Source organism: Molothrus ater, chromosome 28 (assembly GCF_012460135.2).
Source record: "Molothrus ater isolate BHLD 08-10-18 breed brown headed cowbird chromosome 28, BPBGC_Mater_1.1, whole genome shotgun sequence".
NCBI lineage: Eukaryota > Metazoa > Chordata > Aves > Passeriformes > Icteridae > Molothrus > Molothrus ater.
This window is the reverse complement of record NC_050505.2, coordinates 1,418,506-1,434,049: the sequence shown is the minus strand read 5'-3', so window position 1 is coordinate 1,434,049 and position 15,544 is coordinate 1,418,506. Positions and strand designations below refer to the sequence as shown.

At 70.2% G+C, this 15,544-nt stretch overlaps 2 protein-coding genes across 4 annotated transcripts; both read left to right on the top strand.

Annotated features, from left to right (window-relative positions):
* The first annotated feature begins 1,787 nt into the window (after positions 1-1,787).
* On the top strand, positions 1,788-8,732 carry SORBS3 (sorbin and SH3 domain containing 3). Its single transcript, XM_036396688.2, is given in 22 exon segments — positions 1,788-2,152; positions 2,154-2,211; positions 2,214-2,249; positions 2,252-2,401; positions 3,453-3,589; positions 3,667-3,772; positions 3,848-4,071; positions 4,142-4,205; positions 4,277-4,391; positions 4,465-4,549; positions 4,623-4,664; positions 4,749-4,835; positions 5,445-5,500; positions 6,597-6,712; positions 6,801-6,880; positions 6,968-7,014; positions 7,151-7,265; positions 7,340-7,465; positions 7,764-8,171; positions 8,255-8,334; positions 8,427-8,533; positions 8,620-8,732. Coding segments are annotated over 22 exon segments (2,655 nt in total). The 5' UTR covers positions 1,788-1,798; the 3' UTR covers positions 8,682-8,732.
* A 29-nt stretch (positions 8,733-8,761) lies between these two features.
* On the top strand, positions 8,762-15,457 carry PDLIM2 (PDZ and LIM domain 2). 3 transcript variants are annotated; one of them, XM_054517546.1, is made up of 10 exons: positions 8,762-9,297; positions 10,719-10,830; positions 11,150-11,301; positions 11,620-11,689; positions 11,772-11,848; positions 11,942-11,987; positions 13,571-13,722; positions 13,997-14,142; positions 14,218-14,323; positions 14,971-15,457. In XM_054517546.1, exons 1-10 carry the CDS (start codon positions 8,762-8,764, stop codon positions 15,176-15,178), a joined length of 1,605 nt encoding a protein of 534 aa, XP_054373521.1. In that variant the 3' UTR covers positions 15,179-15,457. The 3 variants fall into 3 exon arrangements, with proteins under 3 accessions (XP_054373521.1, XP_054373522.1, XP_036252579.1); XM_054517547.1 differs by lacking the exon at positions 8,762-9,297 and adding an exon at positions 9,314-9,610; XM_036396686.2 differs by lacking the exon at positions 8,762-9,297 and adding an exon at positions 9,314-9,610 and having other exon boundaries at positions 10,428-10,830.
* Positions 15,458-15,544: the final 87 nt, after the last annotated feature.

Here is a 15,544-nt window from a genome sequence, read left to right as displayed (position 1 = left end):
CCCCTCCTGCATCATCCCTGGGGAGCTGCTGTGGCTCCTGCTCTGCCTTCCACGCCTGGGATCCGTCCCCTCTTCCCAAGGGGCAGCCGAATATTCAGGATAAACTCCGGAGCACTCCAGGGCGTTATCCCATTTAACCATCCCAATTCCTCCGGGAATTCAGCGCCACCTCGAGCTCAGCTCCCCACGTGCTCCCCATTTCCCACCTGCTCCTCCCCGCTCCCGGATGCATCCAGGGCACGCCCGGGCCGGGACGCTCCGGCTCTCCCACCCTTTTCCTGGGTGTTCCCACCCAAACTGAGGAGCCCCCAAGCCCCGGCACCGCTGGCAGACCCCGCGCTGGGCACCGGGGGCGGCTCCGGGCACATCCCTGCCCAGGGGAGCATCCCTGGGAGCATCCCCGGGCCCGGCCGCGCGTTCCCGGCTGGCATCGCCGCTGAGCAAACAGGAAACACTCGCCCTTTGTTAATCCCGGCCCGGGCTGCGCGTTAAATATTTATCTGTGAGCGGAGGCTGGTGCTGGGAGCCGCGGGGAGGGAGGGACCGAGGCAGGGCCGGCGCTGGAGGCTCCTGGCCGGGCACGGGGACGCTGCGTGCGGAGCGGGAGGTGAGCGGGGCTTTGGGCAGGGGGTGTCGGCACCCCGAGGGGGGCTTGGGCAAGGGGGCTGCTCCTCGCATCGCCCGCGGCTGCTGTGACCTCGAGAGGTGTCACTGGGTGGGCTGGAGGGGAGCCGGAGGGCATGGGCACCCCTTGGCAGCAGGGATGGGCTCGGGGGTGTCCCCTCGCTGGGTTTAACCCTCCCCGGCCCCGCTGCCATCCCTGGCCCGGTCACCCCGGGATCCTCCAGCAGGATCAGCTCCTGTGTCCTCGCCACGGTGTCCCCAGCTGGCACCAAGGAGCTGCCTCATTCCCACGGCATTGGGGCGGGGGGAAGGACACCCTGTCCCCTCTGTCCCCTCTGTCCCCTCTGTCCCCTCTGTCCCCTCTGTCCCCTCTGTCCCCTCTGTCCCCTGTCCCCGGTGTCCCTCGGGCGCAGGATCGCAGCCACCGGGGCTCCTGCCATCGTCTCCAGCAGCAGGGGGCGGTGGCTTGGTGGGGACCGAGGGGTGGCAGCGAAGCCACCGTCCCCCGGGAGCTCACGTGGGAACTCACGGGATGAGGAAGGGCTGGGGCAGCCCCGTTTTGGGGGTGTCAGCAGTTTAGGGGAGCAGGAAGCGGCCGGTGGGTGAGTGGTGGGTGCGGGCGCTGCCCGAGGGGGCGAGGGGGGACACGGGGCACCCGCAAAGCGAGGCATGGGGGTGATCTGGGGGGGACCCTGCCCGGATTCCTCAGGGATGGGCGGACGGAGGGGATGGAGGGGTGCAGTGGGGATGGGGGCTCTGCTCTGACTGTGCCCCACACCAGGGCTTGGGTGGGCACAGGAGCACAGATCCCACTCCCCACTTCAGCCCTCACCTCTCAGCATTTCCCTCTTCACCCCCTTCCAAAAATCCCCCTAAATCCCCTTCTCCATCGGATGGGGAACTGATGACGCCGGAGGGGGTGAGGTGGGACACAGGCAGAGCACTGGGGGCTTACATGGGGGTCCCCAGTGCCCAAATCCCTGGGGATGGAGAGATTGAAGGGATGGAGGTGATGGAGGAATGCAGGAGATGGAGGGATGGAGGGGATGGAGGGGATGGAAGGGATGGAGGGGATGGAGGGGATGGAAGGGATGGAGGGGATGGAAGGGATGGAGGGGATGGAGGGGATGGAGGACATGGAGGGTCACCCGTGGGAAAGTGGGCAGCAGTGGGGATGGGGGCTCTGCTCTCCCCGTGCCCCATCCCGGCGCTCGGAGGGGCACAGGAGCACAGACCCCACTCCTCCCCTCAGTCCCCACCTCCACCCGGAATTCCCTCCCCATCCTTTCCCGAACCCCCCCCCCCCGAGTCCCCGTCTCCATCGCGCCGGGGGCCGGCGGCGCCGGGCTCGCCCCGTTTCGTAAGCGGGGCCCGGGTGTGCGGGAACGCGTGCGCGGGGCGTGGGATGAGTTCAACCCCTTGGCTCCGTTCCCTGGATCCCATCCCTGGAAATGTCACTGGAAACTCTGAATGGGCCGGCCCCGCTCCAGAGCGGGGAGCGCTGGGGGGGCAGCGCACCCCGGGGGTGGGGGGGGGCCGGGGCACACGGGGACCCAGCGCCGGCCAGGACGGAGCCTCCCGGGGCTCCGGGGGATGCTCTTGGGGGGCTCTCCCCGCCAGCCCCCCCCATGCGCTGAGGGCCCCCCCGCTCCCTCTCCCGGCAAAGTTCGTGCCGTGGATTTTTCTTCCGCGCCGCTCGCGGCTCCGTCCCGCTCGCCCCGGGGCTCCCCAAAACCCCGGCGCTTCCCGGGGGGGCCCCGCTGGCACCGCCCAGGAGGTAAGAGCTGGCTGGGGGGCCCCGAGGGGACCCCCGGGGACAGGTTTTGGGGGACACTCCAAAGGAGGAGAAGGATGGGGCCGAGCCCCGTGTGGGGCTGCGCTGGGGATGGCGTGGAGGTTTTTGGGGTGCCCTAGGGGAATGGGAGCCTGCACCCCACTTTCTGTGTCCCGGGGCAAATCCTTCCCTGGTCTCAGTTTCCCCACGGGGGTGATTGACGTTAATTACAACCTTGGAGCTGCCGAGCCTGCAGCGCTGTGGGAAACAGGGGGTCCCGATTTGGGGGTCCCACACACACAGAGGGCACCGTGTCGGGCTGGGACCCCCGGCAGCCGCCCAGGACGCCCCGTTTGAGGCGGGATCTGGCACCTGCGAGCGCCTTTGCCGGGCTGGGCACGGAGACGTGAGAGGGACGAGCCAGGGCACGGGTGTCCCCCCAAGGCCCCGGGGCCATCCCGGTGTCGGGAGAGGCTCCGGGGGTCCCGGCCCCCCCAGCCGCCCCCCGGCCGGTTCTCGGTGAGTCACAGCTCGGCTCCCCGTGCCTCCGTCCCCTCTCCCTCCCTGTTTGCGCTGCAGGGCGGGGAAATATTTCTGCCCTGTCGTGTTCCCGGCCCTGGCAGCGCTCCCGGGCGGGCGACGCTGCTGCCGCCACGTGCCCGGGCGGGAGGGCAGCGCGCCGGGATGCCGGGCATGGGAAGGCGGCGCTGCCATCGCCCCGAGCCGCCCCGGGCGTGTTCTCACGGCGGGCTGGATCCATCCCTGCCGAGCCGGGGCAGGGCGAGGGGCGGGTGGTCTGGATCAGCATGGGTAAGGAGCTGGGCACCCGTGCCAGGGCTGGTTCTGAACAGGAACAGCCCCTTCCCCTGAGCTGGGGACGCTGCCACCGCGGTTGTCACCGCACACGGTGCCCCCTGTGCCTCTGAATAACAGGGGACGCTCCCAGCGGTGGGGCTGGGGCTCCTCCGAGCCTCCGTCGCTCTGGCAAAGCTGGGAATGCCCAGAAAGCGGGGACACCATGAGCACAGCTGCTTTTCCCACAGGGCACGGGCAGCTCCGGAGCATCATCCCGCCCCCCCGGCCATGGCGGGCCGGCTCCTGCCCCCCGACACCAGCGCGGCCCTGGCTGTGGAGGACGTTCCCCACCTCCTCCCAGCTCTGCAGGTGTCCCCGCAGCACACGGTGACACGGGTGAGTGGGGCTGGCACATGCTGGGGGATTCGGGGGGGGGGCTGCACCCTTTGTGCCAGCCCCTCCCTGTGCCACAGGTGCCCGTCATCCGCCACCGCGGCTCCAACACCCTCAACTTCCACTTCCATGAGCCGGAGAGCCGCGGCACCTCCCAGAACAGCCAGGGAGCTCCCAAGAGCTCAGGTACAGAGAGCCCTGAGCATCCTGGGGACACCCCCCGGGCCGTGCCCACCTGAGCCATGCCCACCTTGTCTGCAGTGAATGAGTGGTACCAGACCTGGCCAGCCAAGGAGACCAAAGCCCCCAGCCCCCAGGTGCCCGCCCAGCCCAGCCCCAGCCCCAGGGCCGCCCCCGCCTGCCCGCGGCCCCCGGGCTGGTCGGCGACCTGGACCAAGGACAGCAAGCGGCGGGAGAGGCGCTGGGTGAAGTACGATGGCATCGGGCCCGTGGACGAGACGGGGATGCCCCTGGCCTCACGCTCGGTGAGTGGGGGCGCAGGGCAGGGGTGTCACCCCGCTGTCACCCCCTCACCACCCCAACGTGTCCCCCCAGAGCGTGGACAGCCCCCGGGACTGGTACCGCAGCATGTTCCGGCAGATCCACCGCAAGCTGCCAGGTGAGCCCGGGCGTGCGGGTGCGGCACGGAGCGGGCAGGGCTCGGCACCCGCTCACCTCCCTCATCCTCAGAGCCCGACTGGGACAGCCATTCCTGCCCCACCACGGCGCCTCCATCGCCCCCCAAGCCGCGGAGGAGGGGCTCGGCCCCGGCTGAGCCCCCCGGAATGCCCAACGGGATGGACTGGTGAGCCTGGCACAGGGACGGGGGTGCCCCGGGGTGGGGGCTGCGCTGGCTGAACCCCCCCCGTCCTCCACAGGAGCCGCTGGGGCGCCACCGGTGCCACCGCCGAGCCCGGCAGCATTTTTGACTACGAACCAGGGGAGTTCTCTCCGCGGGAGCAGGTAGGCAGGCCTGGCACTCGGGGAGGGGTGGGCCCGAGGTGGGCACACCCCTGACCGCCCCCTGCCCTTTCAGAGCCCGGCAGCAGCGCGGCCGAAGCGGGCTCAGTCCATCGAGGTGAGGCGCTGGGGGTGGCAGCGGGGTCCCGGTGCCCGCGGGCAGTGCCAGCCTGGCCGCCACAGCCCCGAACTGCCCCTGCAGGTGCTGCTGGAGCAGGAGCTGGAGCAGCTCAGCGAGGAGCTGGACAAGGACATGAGGGACATGGAGACGCGGCGGACCCCCCGCCAGGTACCCCCGGCCCCTCCTGCTGCCCCTCGGTCCCCCCAGGGCACCCAGCTGTGGGCACACCCAGCTGTGGGCACACCCAGCTGTGGGCTCAGCCTTTGTGCAGGGCTTGGACATGCACGTGGTGGGATGCACATCTGGATTAATGCTCGGATGGGTGCATGCACGGCTGGATGTGTGCACAACTGGATGTGTGAATAACTGGATGTGTGCACAACTGGATGTGTGCACAGCTGGATGTGTGAACAACTGGATGTGTGCACAGCTGGATGTGTGCACAACTGGATGGATGAATGGATCTGTGCAGGGCTGGAGCCCTGCACATCTGGATGCCTGCACGGCCGGGGTGAATGCACAGCGAGCTGCATGCACATCTGGATGTGTGCACAACCCGGTGCCTGCCTGGCTGGCTCCACGCACATCTGGACCCACGCACGGCTGCTCCGCAGCCTGGAGCCGTGGCTGTGGGGCTTTAGGACCCAGCCCGCCCGTCCGTCTGTCCGGCCGGCGGTTTATTGGCGCAGCCGAGCTGGACTCCTTCGCTTCCCGCCGAGACTCGGCCTCCTGGATGATTAATTTTTCTCTCCCACCCCCTCCCGCTCCTCCCGGCAGAGCCCGGCGGCTGCTCCCACCGCTCGCTCCCCTGCTCCGGCCTCCCCGGCTGCTCGGTGAGTTCCGCGGCCGCTCCCGCCCCCCGCACCCCCAAATCCCCCTGCCCGGACCCCGCTCGAGGCGAGGGACGGGACCCCGCTCCGGGGGTGGCGGGGGGAGCTGTCCCTGCAGCGCCCCGCGGGGGGGCGAGCCCCCGGCATCCCCTCGGGACCCCCCAGAGCCCCCCCGGTCCCCCAGAGCCCGGCACGGGTGGGAGCGGCGCCGGGCCGGCTGCCCGCAGGGTGGGACGGGGCCGGAGCGGGGCTGAGCCTTTCCCCCGTCCCCGGAGCGGGGACGCCGTGTCCCGGCCTTTGGCTCCGTCCCAGGGGAGGTGACGGCGCTCGGATTGCCACCGCTGTGTCCCACGGGCACAGGGAGGGGACAGCTGTGCCGGAGCACCCCGGGATGGGGTGGGCACTCCGGGATGGGGTGGGCACCCCGGGATGGGGTGGGCACGCCGGGGTGTCCCCACAGACCCCTCTGTGCCCCGGCAGCAGCAGGAAAACAAACAAACAAACAAACAAACAAACCAACCAACGAGCACCTCCTCTTGTAGGAGCCACCGTAACCCCCAGGGGCGCACAGAGCGGGGGCTCCCCCCCTCCCCAACCCCTCCTCCGGCTTGGGGGGCGCATTTGGGCTCTTTAAGTGCCCCCCGGAGCGGGGTTATTCATTAGCCCTCCCCGGCGCTTCCTGCTCGGCGGCAGCGGGGCCGCGCTGCCGGAAAACTTCGGACCTGTCCCGCTTGGCTGCCTCCGGGAGGAGCCCCGGGAGGGCTGGAGAGAGCAGAGCCGGGGCTCCTGGTTCTGGGGGACCCCAGCGCCCTCACATTGGGGTACCCGCTGGTTTTGGGCCCCGGGATCCCGGGGTCCCGGTTCTGGGGGACCCCAATAGCCTGGTTGATGGAATTCAGGAATCCTGGTCCTGGAGGACCCTGAATTCCCGGTCTGTGGAACCCAGGGGTCTTGGTCCATGGGATGCAGGAGTATCCTGAGGGCTCCTGGTCCGTGCAATGCACAGGACCCCGATGTCCTGCTCTGTGGGACACGGGGGGCAGCAGGGTCAGAGCAGGGGGGGTTCATGGCCCTGCCCTGAGCCACTGTCCCCCCTCAGGAGCCCCCTGTCACCCCAGCGGCTGTGGAGCCCCCCTGCCAGCCACCACTCACCTGCCACCCCCAGCATGGAGCGGGCTGGGCTGGGGCTGGCCAGTGACCGGAGCCCTGGCAGAGGTGAGTCCCCCTTGAGCCCCCTGAGCCCCCCAGGCCCTGCCGTGGGGCACCCCAAGCACCCTGGCTGGTGACACCCCGCTCTTCACAGACACCCTCAGGCCAGGGACCCTCCCCAGCTTGTCGGACCTGGGGGAGCCCGTGGAGGCCGTCAAGAGGGAGGAGAAGAAGGTGAGGCTGGGATGGTCCCGTGCCATGTGGGATTGGGGGTGGCTGCACTGGGGGTGTCTCCCTGTAACCCCTCCTCTCCCTCCCCAGATGAAAGCTGCTCGCCTCAAGTTCAACTTCCAAGCTGAGTCTCCCAAGTAAGCGCCGGGGTCACCCCTGGGGTCCCACGATGACAGATGGGGACTCGGGGAGCCCTGACACGTGGGGTGGCCCTGCCAGCCGAGCCGGGGACGGGTCTGTGCCCGCGGGCAGGTGTGACAGTGTCCCTTGCAGGGAGCTGACGCTGCAGAAGGGGGACATCGTCTACATCCATAAGGAGGTGGACAGGAACTGGCTGGAGGGGGAGCACCACGGCCGCGTGGGCATCTTCCCCTCCAACTACGTGGAGGTGAGCCCGGGCCACGAGGGGGCGGCGGGGCCGGGGGGCGCTGGCGCTGCCCCTCACCCGCGTGTCCCACCCAGATCCTGCCCCCCACGGAGGTGCCCAAGCCCATCAAGGCTCCCACGCTCCAGGTGCTGGAATACGGCGAGGCACTGGCGCTCTACAACTTCCGAGGGGATCTGCACGTGGAGCTCTCCTTTCGCAAGGTACCGCGGCTCCGTGCTGTGCTATCCCGGGCCATCCCGGGCCGTTCCGTGCTGTGCTATCCCGGGCCATCCCGGGCTGTTCCGTGCTGTGCTATCCCGGGCCATCCCGGGCCGTTCCGTGCTGTGCTATCCCGGGCCATCCCGGGCTGTTCCGTGCTGTGCTATCCCGGGCCATCCCGGGCCGTTCCGTGCTGTGCTATCCCGGGCCATCCCGAGCCGTTCCGTGCTGTGCCATCCTGGGCCATCCCGGGCCATCCCGGGCCGTTCCGTGCTGACCCGCCCTCTGCTCCCGCGGCAGGGCGAGCGGATCTGCCTGGTGCGGAGGGTGAACGAGAACTGGTACGAGGGGCGGATCTCGGGCACCAGCCGCCAGGGCATCTTCCCCGCCACCTACGTGCAGGTGCTGAAGGAGCCGCGGGTCAAAACCACCGCCGAGGACATCCCCTCGTCTCCCGGCGCCGCCAGCCCCCGGCCCGCGGCCGGATCCCCGTCCCTGCAGCGCTCGCCCGGCCCCCGCATCCCCCAGGCTCCCGCGGGATCCCCCCGGGAAGCCAAGCGGGGTCCCGGGGTGTCGGGCGGGCGCCCGTCCTCCCCGCGCCACCTCGGTGCCACCTTCCCCCCCTCCCCAAAGCTGCCCCACGCTGGCACCCCCAGCCCCTTGGTGGCCTCTGCCAGCCCCCCACACCCTGCCTGGAGCCCCGAGCAGGTGAGTGCCCCCCGCCCTGGCACCGTGCCCCGGCACCGCTGGGTCTGCGGGTGCCACCCTGAACCCCCCGTTTGCCCCCACAGCGCCCGACCCCGGCGGCACAAAGCAGCGCCCGGCCCGAGCCCGCCCCGTCCTACAACGGCTCCGAGATCCGGTGGACTCCGTAAGCAGGGCCGGGAGCGTCCCCGGGCGCGGTGTCCCCACGAGGGACCCCCCCGTGGGTGGGGTGGGCTCTGCCCACGCTTTGTCTCGCAGGTACCGGGCGCTCTACCAGTACCGGCCCCAAAACGCCGACGAGCTGGAGCTGCTGGAAGGGGACAGGGTGGATGTCATGCAGCAGTGCGACGACGGCTGGTTTGTGGGTGCGTGGCCGCCGCTTTGGGGACAGGGATGGGGACAAGGTGCCGCCCTCACCCCTCGCCACCTCTCCGCGTCTTTATACCCGCAGGAGTGTCCAGGAGGACGCAGAAATTCGGCACTTTCCCCGGGAATTACGTGGCGCCGGTGTGACCCGCGGCCGTGGGGACCCCGGGGGCTTCCCCCTGTCCCGCCGTGTCCCCGCCGTGTCCCCGCCGTGTCCCCCCACGGGGATGAAGCGCCTCCAGCTCCCTCCCGCCCCTATGGGGCTGCTTCTAACAGGGACGAATCCCCCCAGCGCGGGGCGTCTCCCCCGCCCCAGTGCCTTAACCCGCCCCCTCCTCGCCGCTGCCCGGTGCCACCGCCCCGGGGGTCGCCCCGGGGCTCTGCCCGGTGCCGGGCCTGACCATGACGGCCGTGCCCCGCGATGCGGGTCCGTGTCCGGGAGTCGCCTTCGCTTCTTTTCCGTCATTAAAGCTCAGCTCAGCCCGACTCTGAGAGTTCCGGGATTGGGGAGGAGCCGCTCCCGGGACCCGTCCCACCGGAGCCGTGGGCGGGGAGCGGCGGGGCCGCTGCGTGGGGCCGCGGGGATCCCCCCACGCCCACGGGCGGTCCCGGGGCGGGCCCAGCCGCCGCCGTGCGCCCCGTCGGGGGGGGCCGTGCCCGCAGCCCGGCCCGGCCCGGCCCAGCTCCTCCCGAGGAGGCGGCGCCGTCCCGGGGCCGCGCTCGGCTCCGCAGCCCCGCGGGGCCGCCCGGCTCGGCCGCCCCGGTGAGTACGCGGGGGCACGGGGGGTGTCCGTCCGTCCGTCCGTCCGTCCGTCCGTCCCTCGGGGGTCCCGGTGCCCGGGGGTGGAGAGGGATGTGCGGGCAGGTCCCGCCACTGTGTCCCCGAGTTCCCACTGTGTCCCCGAGCCCCCGGATCCTCGCGAGTGCCAAGTCCCCGTGTCCCCAGGTCCCCGCGCCTCCTGGCATCGCCCGTCCCCGCCGCTCGCCCCGCGGGTGCCAGGCGGCGCCGCCAGACACCGCGGGCACAAAGACATCGCTGTGCGGCGGGGACAGAGCCCGAGGGAGCGGGGACACAGGTGGGGAGCGGGGGGCCGAGGAGGGGAGCAGGGGGTGGAGAGGGGGAACACGGACAGAGCTGGGGACAGGGATGGAGAAGGGGTGCAGGACACGAAGGGGAGGTGCAGGGACTGGAGAAGGGGTGCAGGGATGGAGAAGAGGAGCATAAGGGAGAGGTGTGGTGCAGTGTCTAAAGAAGGGGTGCAGGGTCCACAGAAGAGGTTCGGGGCTGTCGGGGGTCTGGGGTGGGTGCCCAGCTGCGTGTGGGGGTCCCCGGGCTGCCCAGGGACGCTGAGCGGGGCTGAGCATGGGGAGGGGGTTTGGGGTTTGGGGTTTCCTCCCGGCGCTGGAAGCCCAGCCCAGGAAATTCTTCCGGGCAGCCTCTCAAGCCCCTCTTTGTGCTCTTGGGATTTTTAACATTCCCGGCAGCTGCGGCCGGGGTGCCCGGTGCCGGCCGGGGTGCCCGGTTCCAGATGGGCTGCCCAGCTCCCCCAGGCTGTGCCGGGATGGGTGGGATGGGGTCTGGTGTGGATTTAGGGGGTGCAGCTGCCCATTCCCACCCATCCCATTGGAGCCCAGGGCTGCGCCGCTCACCGGGGTGCCACGGGGACCCTGTGCCACCCCCGGGGATCCTCAGCGTCCTTCACAGCTGTGGATTTGCTGCGGGATGAAGGACTGGGGCTGCTGGTCCTCGCTGGGTGTCGGGCGCTGCTGTGGTGCAGCAGAACCCGTCCCTCGCTGCCACATCCTCCCCTCCAAACCCCACTGGCTCGGCTCTGCCAGGCCACAGCGCCGGCCTTGCTGCCAAGGCTTCACCAATTTCCTGCCTTGCTCCAGCTCCTGGGAACGACCTTGGCTGTCTCAGCTGCACCGCCGGGTGCCTGGGACCCCCGGGGAGGAAGCCGCCAGCCCTGGGGGACAAGAGGAAGAGGCGGTGGCTGCTGACACCCTGCGAGGACCTGGGTCCCCTCCCCGGAAGGAAAACGCTGTGGGCGCTGGGGACCCTCGGGGTGCAGCGGGGACAGGGAGGCCCTCGTTGTGCGGTCTGTGGGTAGGAGGAGGGGGGGTCCCCTCTGCCTCATCCCCTCAGCACCCGGGATCGCTGACACCTCGCTCCTGCCCGCCCAGAGCCGCCGCTGCCATGCCGGTGACAGTGACAGTGACACTGCCCGGCCCGGCCCCGTGGGGCTTCCGCATCTCCGGGGGCAGAGATTTCAGGAAGCCCATCACCGTCTCCAAGGTAGGAGCCCCACCCGTGTCCCCCGGGCCGGGGAGAGGCGCCGGGGCTCGGGGCTGCCCCGGGGAGCGGATCCTGTTTGCCGTCCTTGGGGGCTCCCGCGGCCGCTGGGCTGGGCTGGGCTGGGCTGGGCCGGGCCAAATTCCCTGGTGCTGTTCCCAAGGCCGTGGTCCCCTCCTGGCAGAGGGGCCGGTGCTGCTCTGGCAGGGCCCTGGCGATTCCACAGGGTGGGAACATCCCATGGCAGCAGGGCGGGGTTCGGGGGATGCTGCACTGCACGGGGGGGTCACCAGCACTGTCCCATGTCCCCTTCTCCGCGGAGGTGACGGAGCACGGGAAGGCGGCCGCGGGTGACCTCCGGCCGGGGGATGTCATTGTCACCATCAATGGGGAGAGCACGGCTGAGATGCTCAACGTGGAGGCGCAGAACAAGATCAAGCAGAGCCCGGGGCAGCTCCGGCTGGAGGTGGAGAGGTGGGTGCCGGGGCAGCCCTGGGTGCCAGCGGTGTCTGGGGGTCCCCAAGCACGTGTGTGTCACTTGTTCCCCCCCCTCGGTGACTCTTGGGGCGGTGCCATCCCCACGGGAGCCTGTCCCGGCTCTCTAATTAAGGAGTCGGGTGCTAACGAGGCCTGGCAGCGCTGGCAGCCGTTACCTGGCCAACTGCTCCCAGTTGGGTCCCAGCTGCTGCCTCTGCGGCTCCGGGGCTGCAGGGAAGGGTCACCGTGCTGTGCACAGCAGCTGGGGGCTCCTGGGGCAGATCCCAAACGCTGCTGCTCTCCCTTGGCCCTCAGGTCCCCGGTGCCATATCCCAGCCACACCAACGGGGACGCCTCGCTGGAGGGGTTGGCCACGCGTTTCCAGGTGAGCCCCGGGCAGCCCCCGCACACTCCAGCCCCACAGCCAGGGCTGGTGGCAGCTGCTGGTGTCACCCTCCCCTCCCCAGGACACGCTGCAGATGCCGAGTGAGAGCCAAAGTGCCCTGAGGACCCTCGACCCCAGCCTGGCATCCCTCAGTGCCAGGTAAGGCTGCACCGGGCTGTGTGTGGGGCTGGGGGTGAGGAGGGGGCTGGGGAGGGCCAGGGACCCCCCTGATGGCTCCGTTCTCTCCCCCAGCTCACAGCCCTTGGAGCAGGAGCTCACCTGTCCCGGCCTCCTCCAGGTGAGTGGAGGCTGCAGGGGCCAGGCAGAGATGCTGGGGGAGCATCTGTGCTCCAAAACCTTTTGAACCCGAAACCCATCCCCCTCTGAACCCCCAAACCTCCCTGCTTTGAACCACCAAACCTTGCCCCTTTGCAATGCTGAACCTTCCCCCCTTGAACCCCCAGATCACCTCATTTTGAGCCCCCGAACCACCCTCCTCTGAGCCCCAAAACAGCCCCACTCTGAGCCCCCAAACCACTCCCTCCGCCACCCCACGGCCCCGTCCCTGCCCAGCCCCGCTGTCCCCGCTGTCCCCGCTGTCCCCGTCTGCGGTGGCTGTCGCGGGTGTCCCCTCCCCGCCGCGCTGGCAGCGCCCCCGGCCCCGCGGGCACCGCCGCACCTGCCCAGGGATGTTTTGCTCCTCTTGGCAGCGGCGCCAGCCCGGGGAGGCCAAACCAGTTTGGGAAGGCGCAGCCCCGCTGCCGCCAGCCCGGGGCACTGGGGTGTTGGCCGGGCAGGGACCCGCGGCCCGGAGCGCCCCGGCCGCCGTGGGACACCCCGGGAGTGGGATCGGGATGCGCCGGGAGTGGGAGCGAGACGCCCGGGGGATGTCTGGATGCCTCCTCCAGCCCCGAGCTCAGTGCCAGGATGCCCGCGGCCGCCCCATCCTCCCTGCGGGCAGCCGCTGGCTCCGGGCTTGGCGTCTCCCTCCTTTCCTCCCTCCCCGCTTTCTCTTTTTCTTGTTTTTCAAGCCCAAATTGGGAAGCGCCGCGGCCTCGAGCGCGGCCCTTCCCAGCTGCCTTTGGCCGCAGCCCCGGCCGCCCCTTGGCTCCTCCGGCCGCCCGCTCCCTCCTTCCTCCCCAGCTCCCGGTTTGCTTTGCTGCCGGCTCCGAAGGGTCCCTCCCTGTCCCACAGGGTCCATCCCTGCTCCAGAGGGTCCTCAGGGTTGGGGCCATGAGGGTGCCGTGCCCGAGCCCCCACCCAAGGCGCTGTGCTCCAGGGGTGGTGAGGGGATGGCTGCCCTTGGTTCCATCCCACTCTTCCTCGCATGCTGGCTCTGGAGGCCGCCAGGGATGAGGCCAAGGCCCGGCTCCTCCCGTGCCTAATTTTAGCTCATCCTTCGTGACCCCACAAAGCCTCGGCGCTGCCCCTTCTCCCTCCCCACGGGTGCAGCCAGGGGGTCCCCGTGCCCGGTGCCCACCCCGGGGTCCCGCGGGGATTCGTTCCCATCTGCGTGGCAGCTGTTCCCGGGAACATCGGGAACAAACATCGGGAACGAACATCGGGAACGAACATCGGGAACATCGGCTTCCACTTAGCCGGGGAGGGCTCCGCTTCCCGGCCCCGCTAAGCAGGAGCAGATGAGGGGAGGGGACGGGCGCAGGCGCTGGGTTATGGGGTGGGGGCGCTGCCCTGGCTCCTCTGGGGGGTCCCATCGGCCCCATCCTGGGTGGGAAGGAGAAGCAGCAGCCCCACGGAGCATCCCTGTGGAGATCTGGGCTTGGGGAAAGCCCCTGGGGCTGTCGGGGTGTCCTTGGGGTGCCTGGGGGTACAGGGAGGCTCTGTGCCCCCCAGGACATCCCTCCCTCCTCTCCCTGCCAGGAGCGACGCCTGAGCCGCCAGAGCAGCTCCCAGGGGCCCGTCCTGCCTCCCCCACCCCGGCCACCCTCACCGGAGCTCGGAGCCCCCCAAACCCCCTGGGCAGCCCCCGGGGGGAGGCGCCTCTCGTCCCCCTGCGCCAGCACCTGCCTCAGGTACGGAGCGGGCCGGGGGCTCTTTGGGGGGACCCCGCGGCAGGGCAGCCCCCAGCCCCGTGTCCCCACGCGGGTTTGTCACCCGTGGGTGCCCGTGGAAAGGGTTAACTCACCTGCAGGCAGGTGGGGCCGTGGGAGGGCCGGGCAGGCTGGGGCAGCTCCCGGGGTGGAGGGAGCAGGTGGCGGACGGGCTGTGGGGTGCAGCCGGGGTGGATCCCGGAATCCGAGCGCTGGGAACCCCCCCAAAATCTCCCCTCGGGCCGCGCCCCCCCAGTCAGGGCTCGGAGCCGGCCATGAGGCGCTTGGAGGAGGACTCGGAGGTTTACAAGATGCTGCAGGAGAACCGGGAGCTGCGGGCGGCCCCGCGGCAATCCAGCACCTTCCGCCTGCTCCAGGAGGCGCTGGAGGATGAGGAAGGAGGTGAGGGGGGCACGGAGGGCGGGGGCAGGCCTGGCACGGGGGTGGCAGGACTCTGATGGCCTCGTGTCCCCTCAGGAGGTCCCGCAGGGCCCTTCCCCAGCCGCCTCTCGGCCGGGGCCCGCAGGCCCGTGGCCGGGGTGCAGAAGCTGCACGTCTGTGAGAAGTGCGGGAGCAGCATCGCGTGAGTGGGGCTGGGGGCTCGGGGGGTCCCGGGGCTGGGTCTGTCCCTGCTATCCCTCCTGGCGAAGGCAGAAAGGGGCTGCTCTCAGGCGCGGGGCAGGATCCGTGCCTGACATTGCTCCCGGCAGGGATAAAATAATCCGGGGTGTGGCTGGGGCAGGATCCTCCCTTGCTGTCACCGCCGGAGGGGTTAAAATGGGGCGGATTGTGGGGTGGGAATGGGGCTGGGGGCCCAGGGCAGGATCCATCCCGACCATTGTTCCTTTAGTGCGAAAATGGGGCTGTCCTGGGCTGTGAGTGGTCCCAGGGCAGGATCCATCCTCACCATTGCTCCTTTAGGGTGAAAATGGGGGTGGTCCCGGGGTGTGAGTGGGGCCAGGGCAGGATCCATCCTCACCATTGCTCCTTCAGGGTAAAAATGGGGGTGGTCCCGGGGTGTGAGTGGGGCCAGGGTGGTCCCAGGGCAGGATCCATCCCGATCATTGTTCCTTTAGGGTGAAAATGGGGCTGTCCTGGGCTGTGAGTGGGGCCAGGGCAGGATCCGTCCCTGCCATCGCTCCAGGGCCAGGATGGGGCTGACCCCGGCTGGGAGGGGACCCCGGGGACGCACGGGGTGGCTCTGCTGACCGCCTGTCCCCACCCCCGCAGGACACAGGCCGTGCGGATCCAGGACGGCCGCTACCGGCACCCGTCCTGCTACACCTGCGCCGACTGCGGCCTCAGCCTGAAGATGCGCGGCCACTTCTGGGTGGGGGACGAGCTGTTCTGCGAGAAACACGCCCGCCTGCGCTACCAGGGCCCCCCGGGGGCGCCCGTGCCCCGGCCCGTGTCCCCCCCCGTGTCCCCCCGCTCCTGAGCCCCGGCGGGGTCACCCCGGGGCTGTCCCACCCCACCGGGCTGGGGATGGATGGGATCTGGGGGGGATGCGCTGCCGCCGCCCATCTTCACCCCTTTGTGGCTGTGTGCGATGAGCTGGGGGAGGTCTCAGCCTGGGGGACACCCGGGGGACATCGGGGCGGGGTCGCTTGAGCACTTGGGTACCGAGAGGGGCTGGCACCGCTTGTGCACTGACTGCAAAGGGCTTCTCCGAGGAATTAAACCAGATTCTTTTCAAATATAATATATATTTACTCCACTGCCGTGTCTGCTCTGTGCCAGGACCCCAGGGCAGGGGGAAGGAGGGTTCGACCCCAAACCCGGGGTGCAGACAGGGACCCCCCAG

Excerpts from the sequence above, each read along its gene's own strand:
- PDLIM2 (XM_054517546.1), top strand. The coding sequence starts at position 8,762 with ATGAAGCGCCTCCAGCTCCCTCCCGCCCCTATGGGGCTGCTTCTAACA. Across the intron at positions 9,298-10,718 it reads CGCCCGGCTCGGCCGCCCCG|AGCCGCCGCTGCCATGCCGG; the intron begins GTGAGTACGCGG and ends CTGCCCGCCCAG. Across the intron at positions 14,324-14,970 it reads AAGTGCGGGAGCAGCATCGC|GACACAGGCCGTGCGGATCC; the intron begins GTGAGTGGGGCT and ends CCACCCCCGCAG.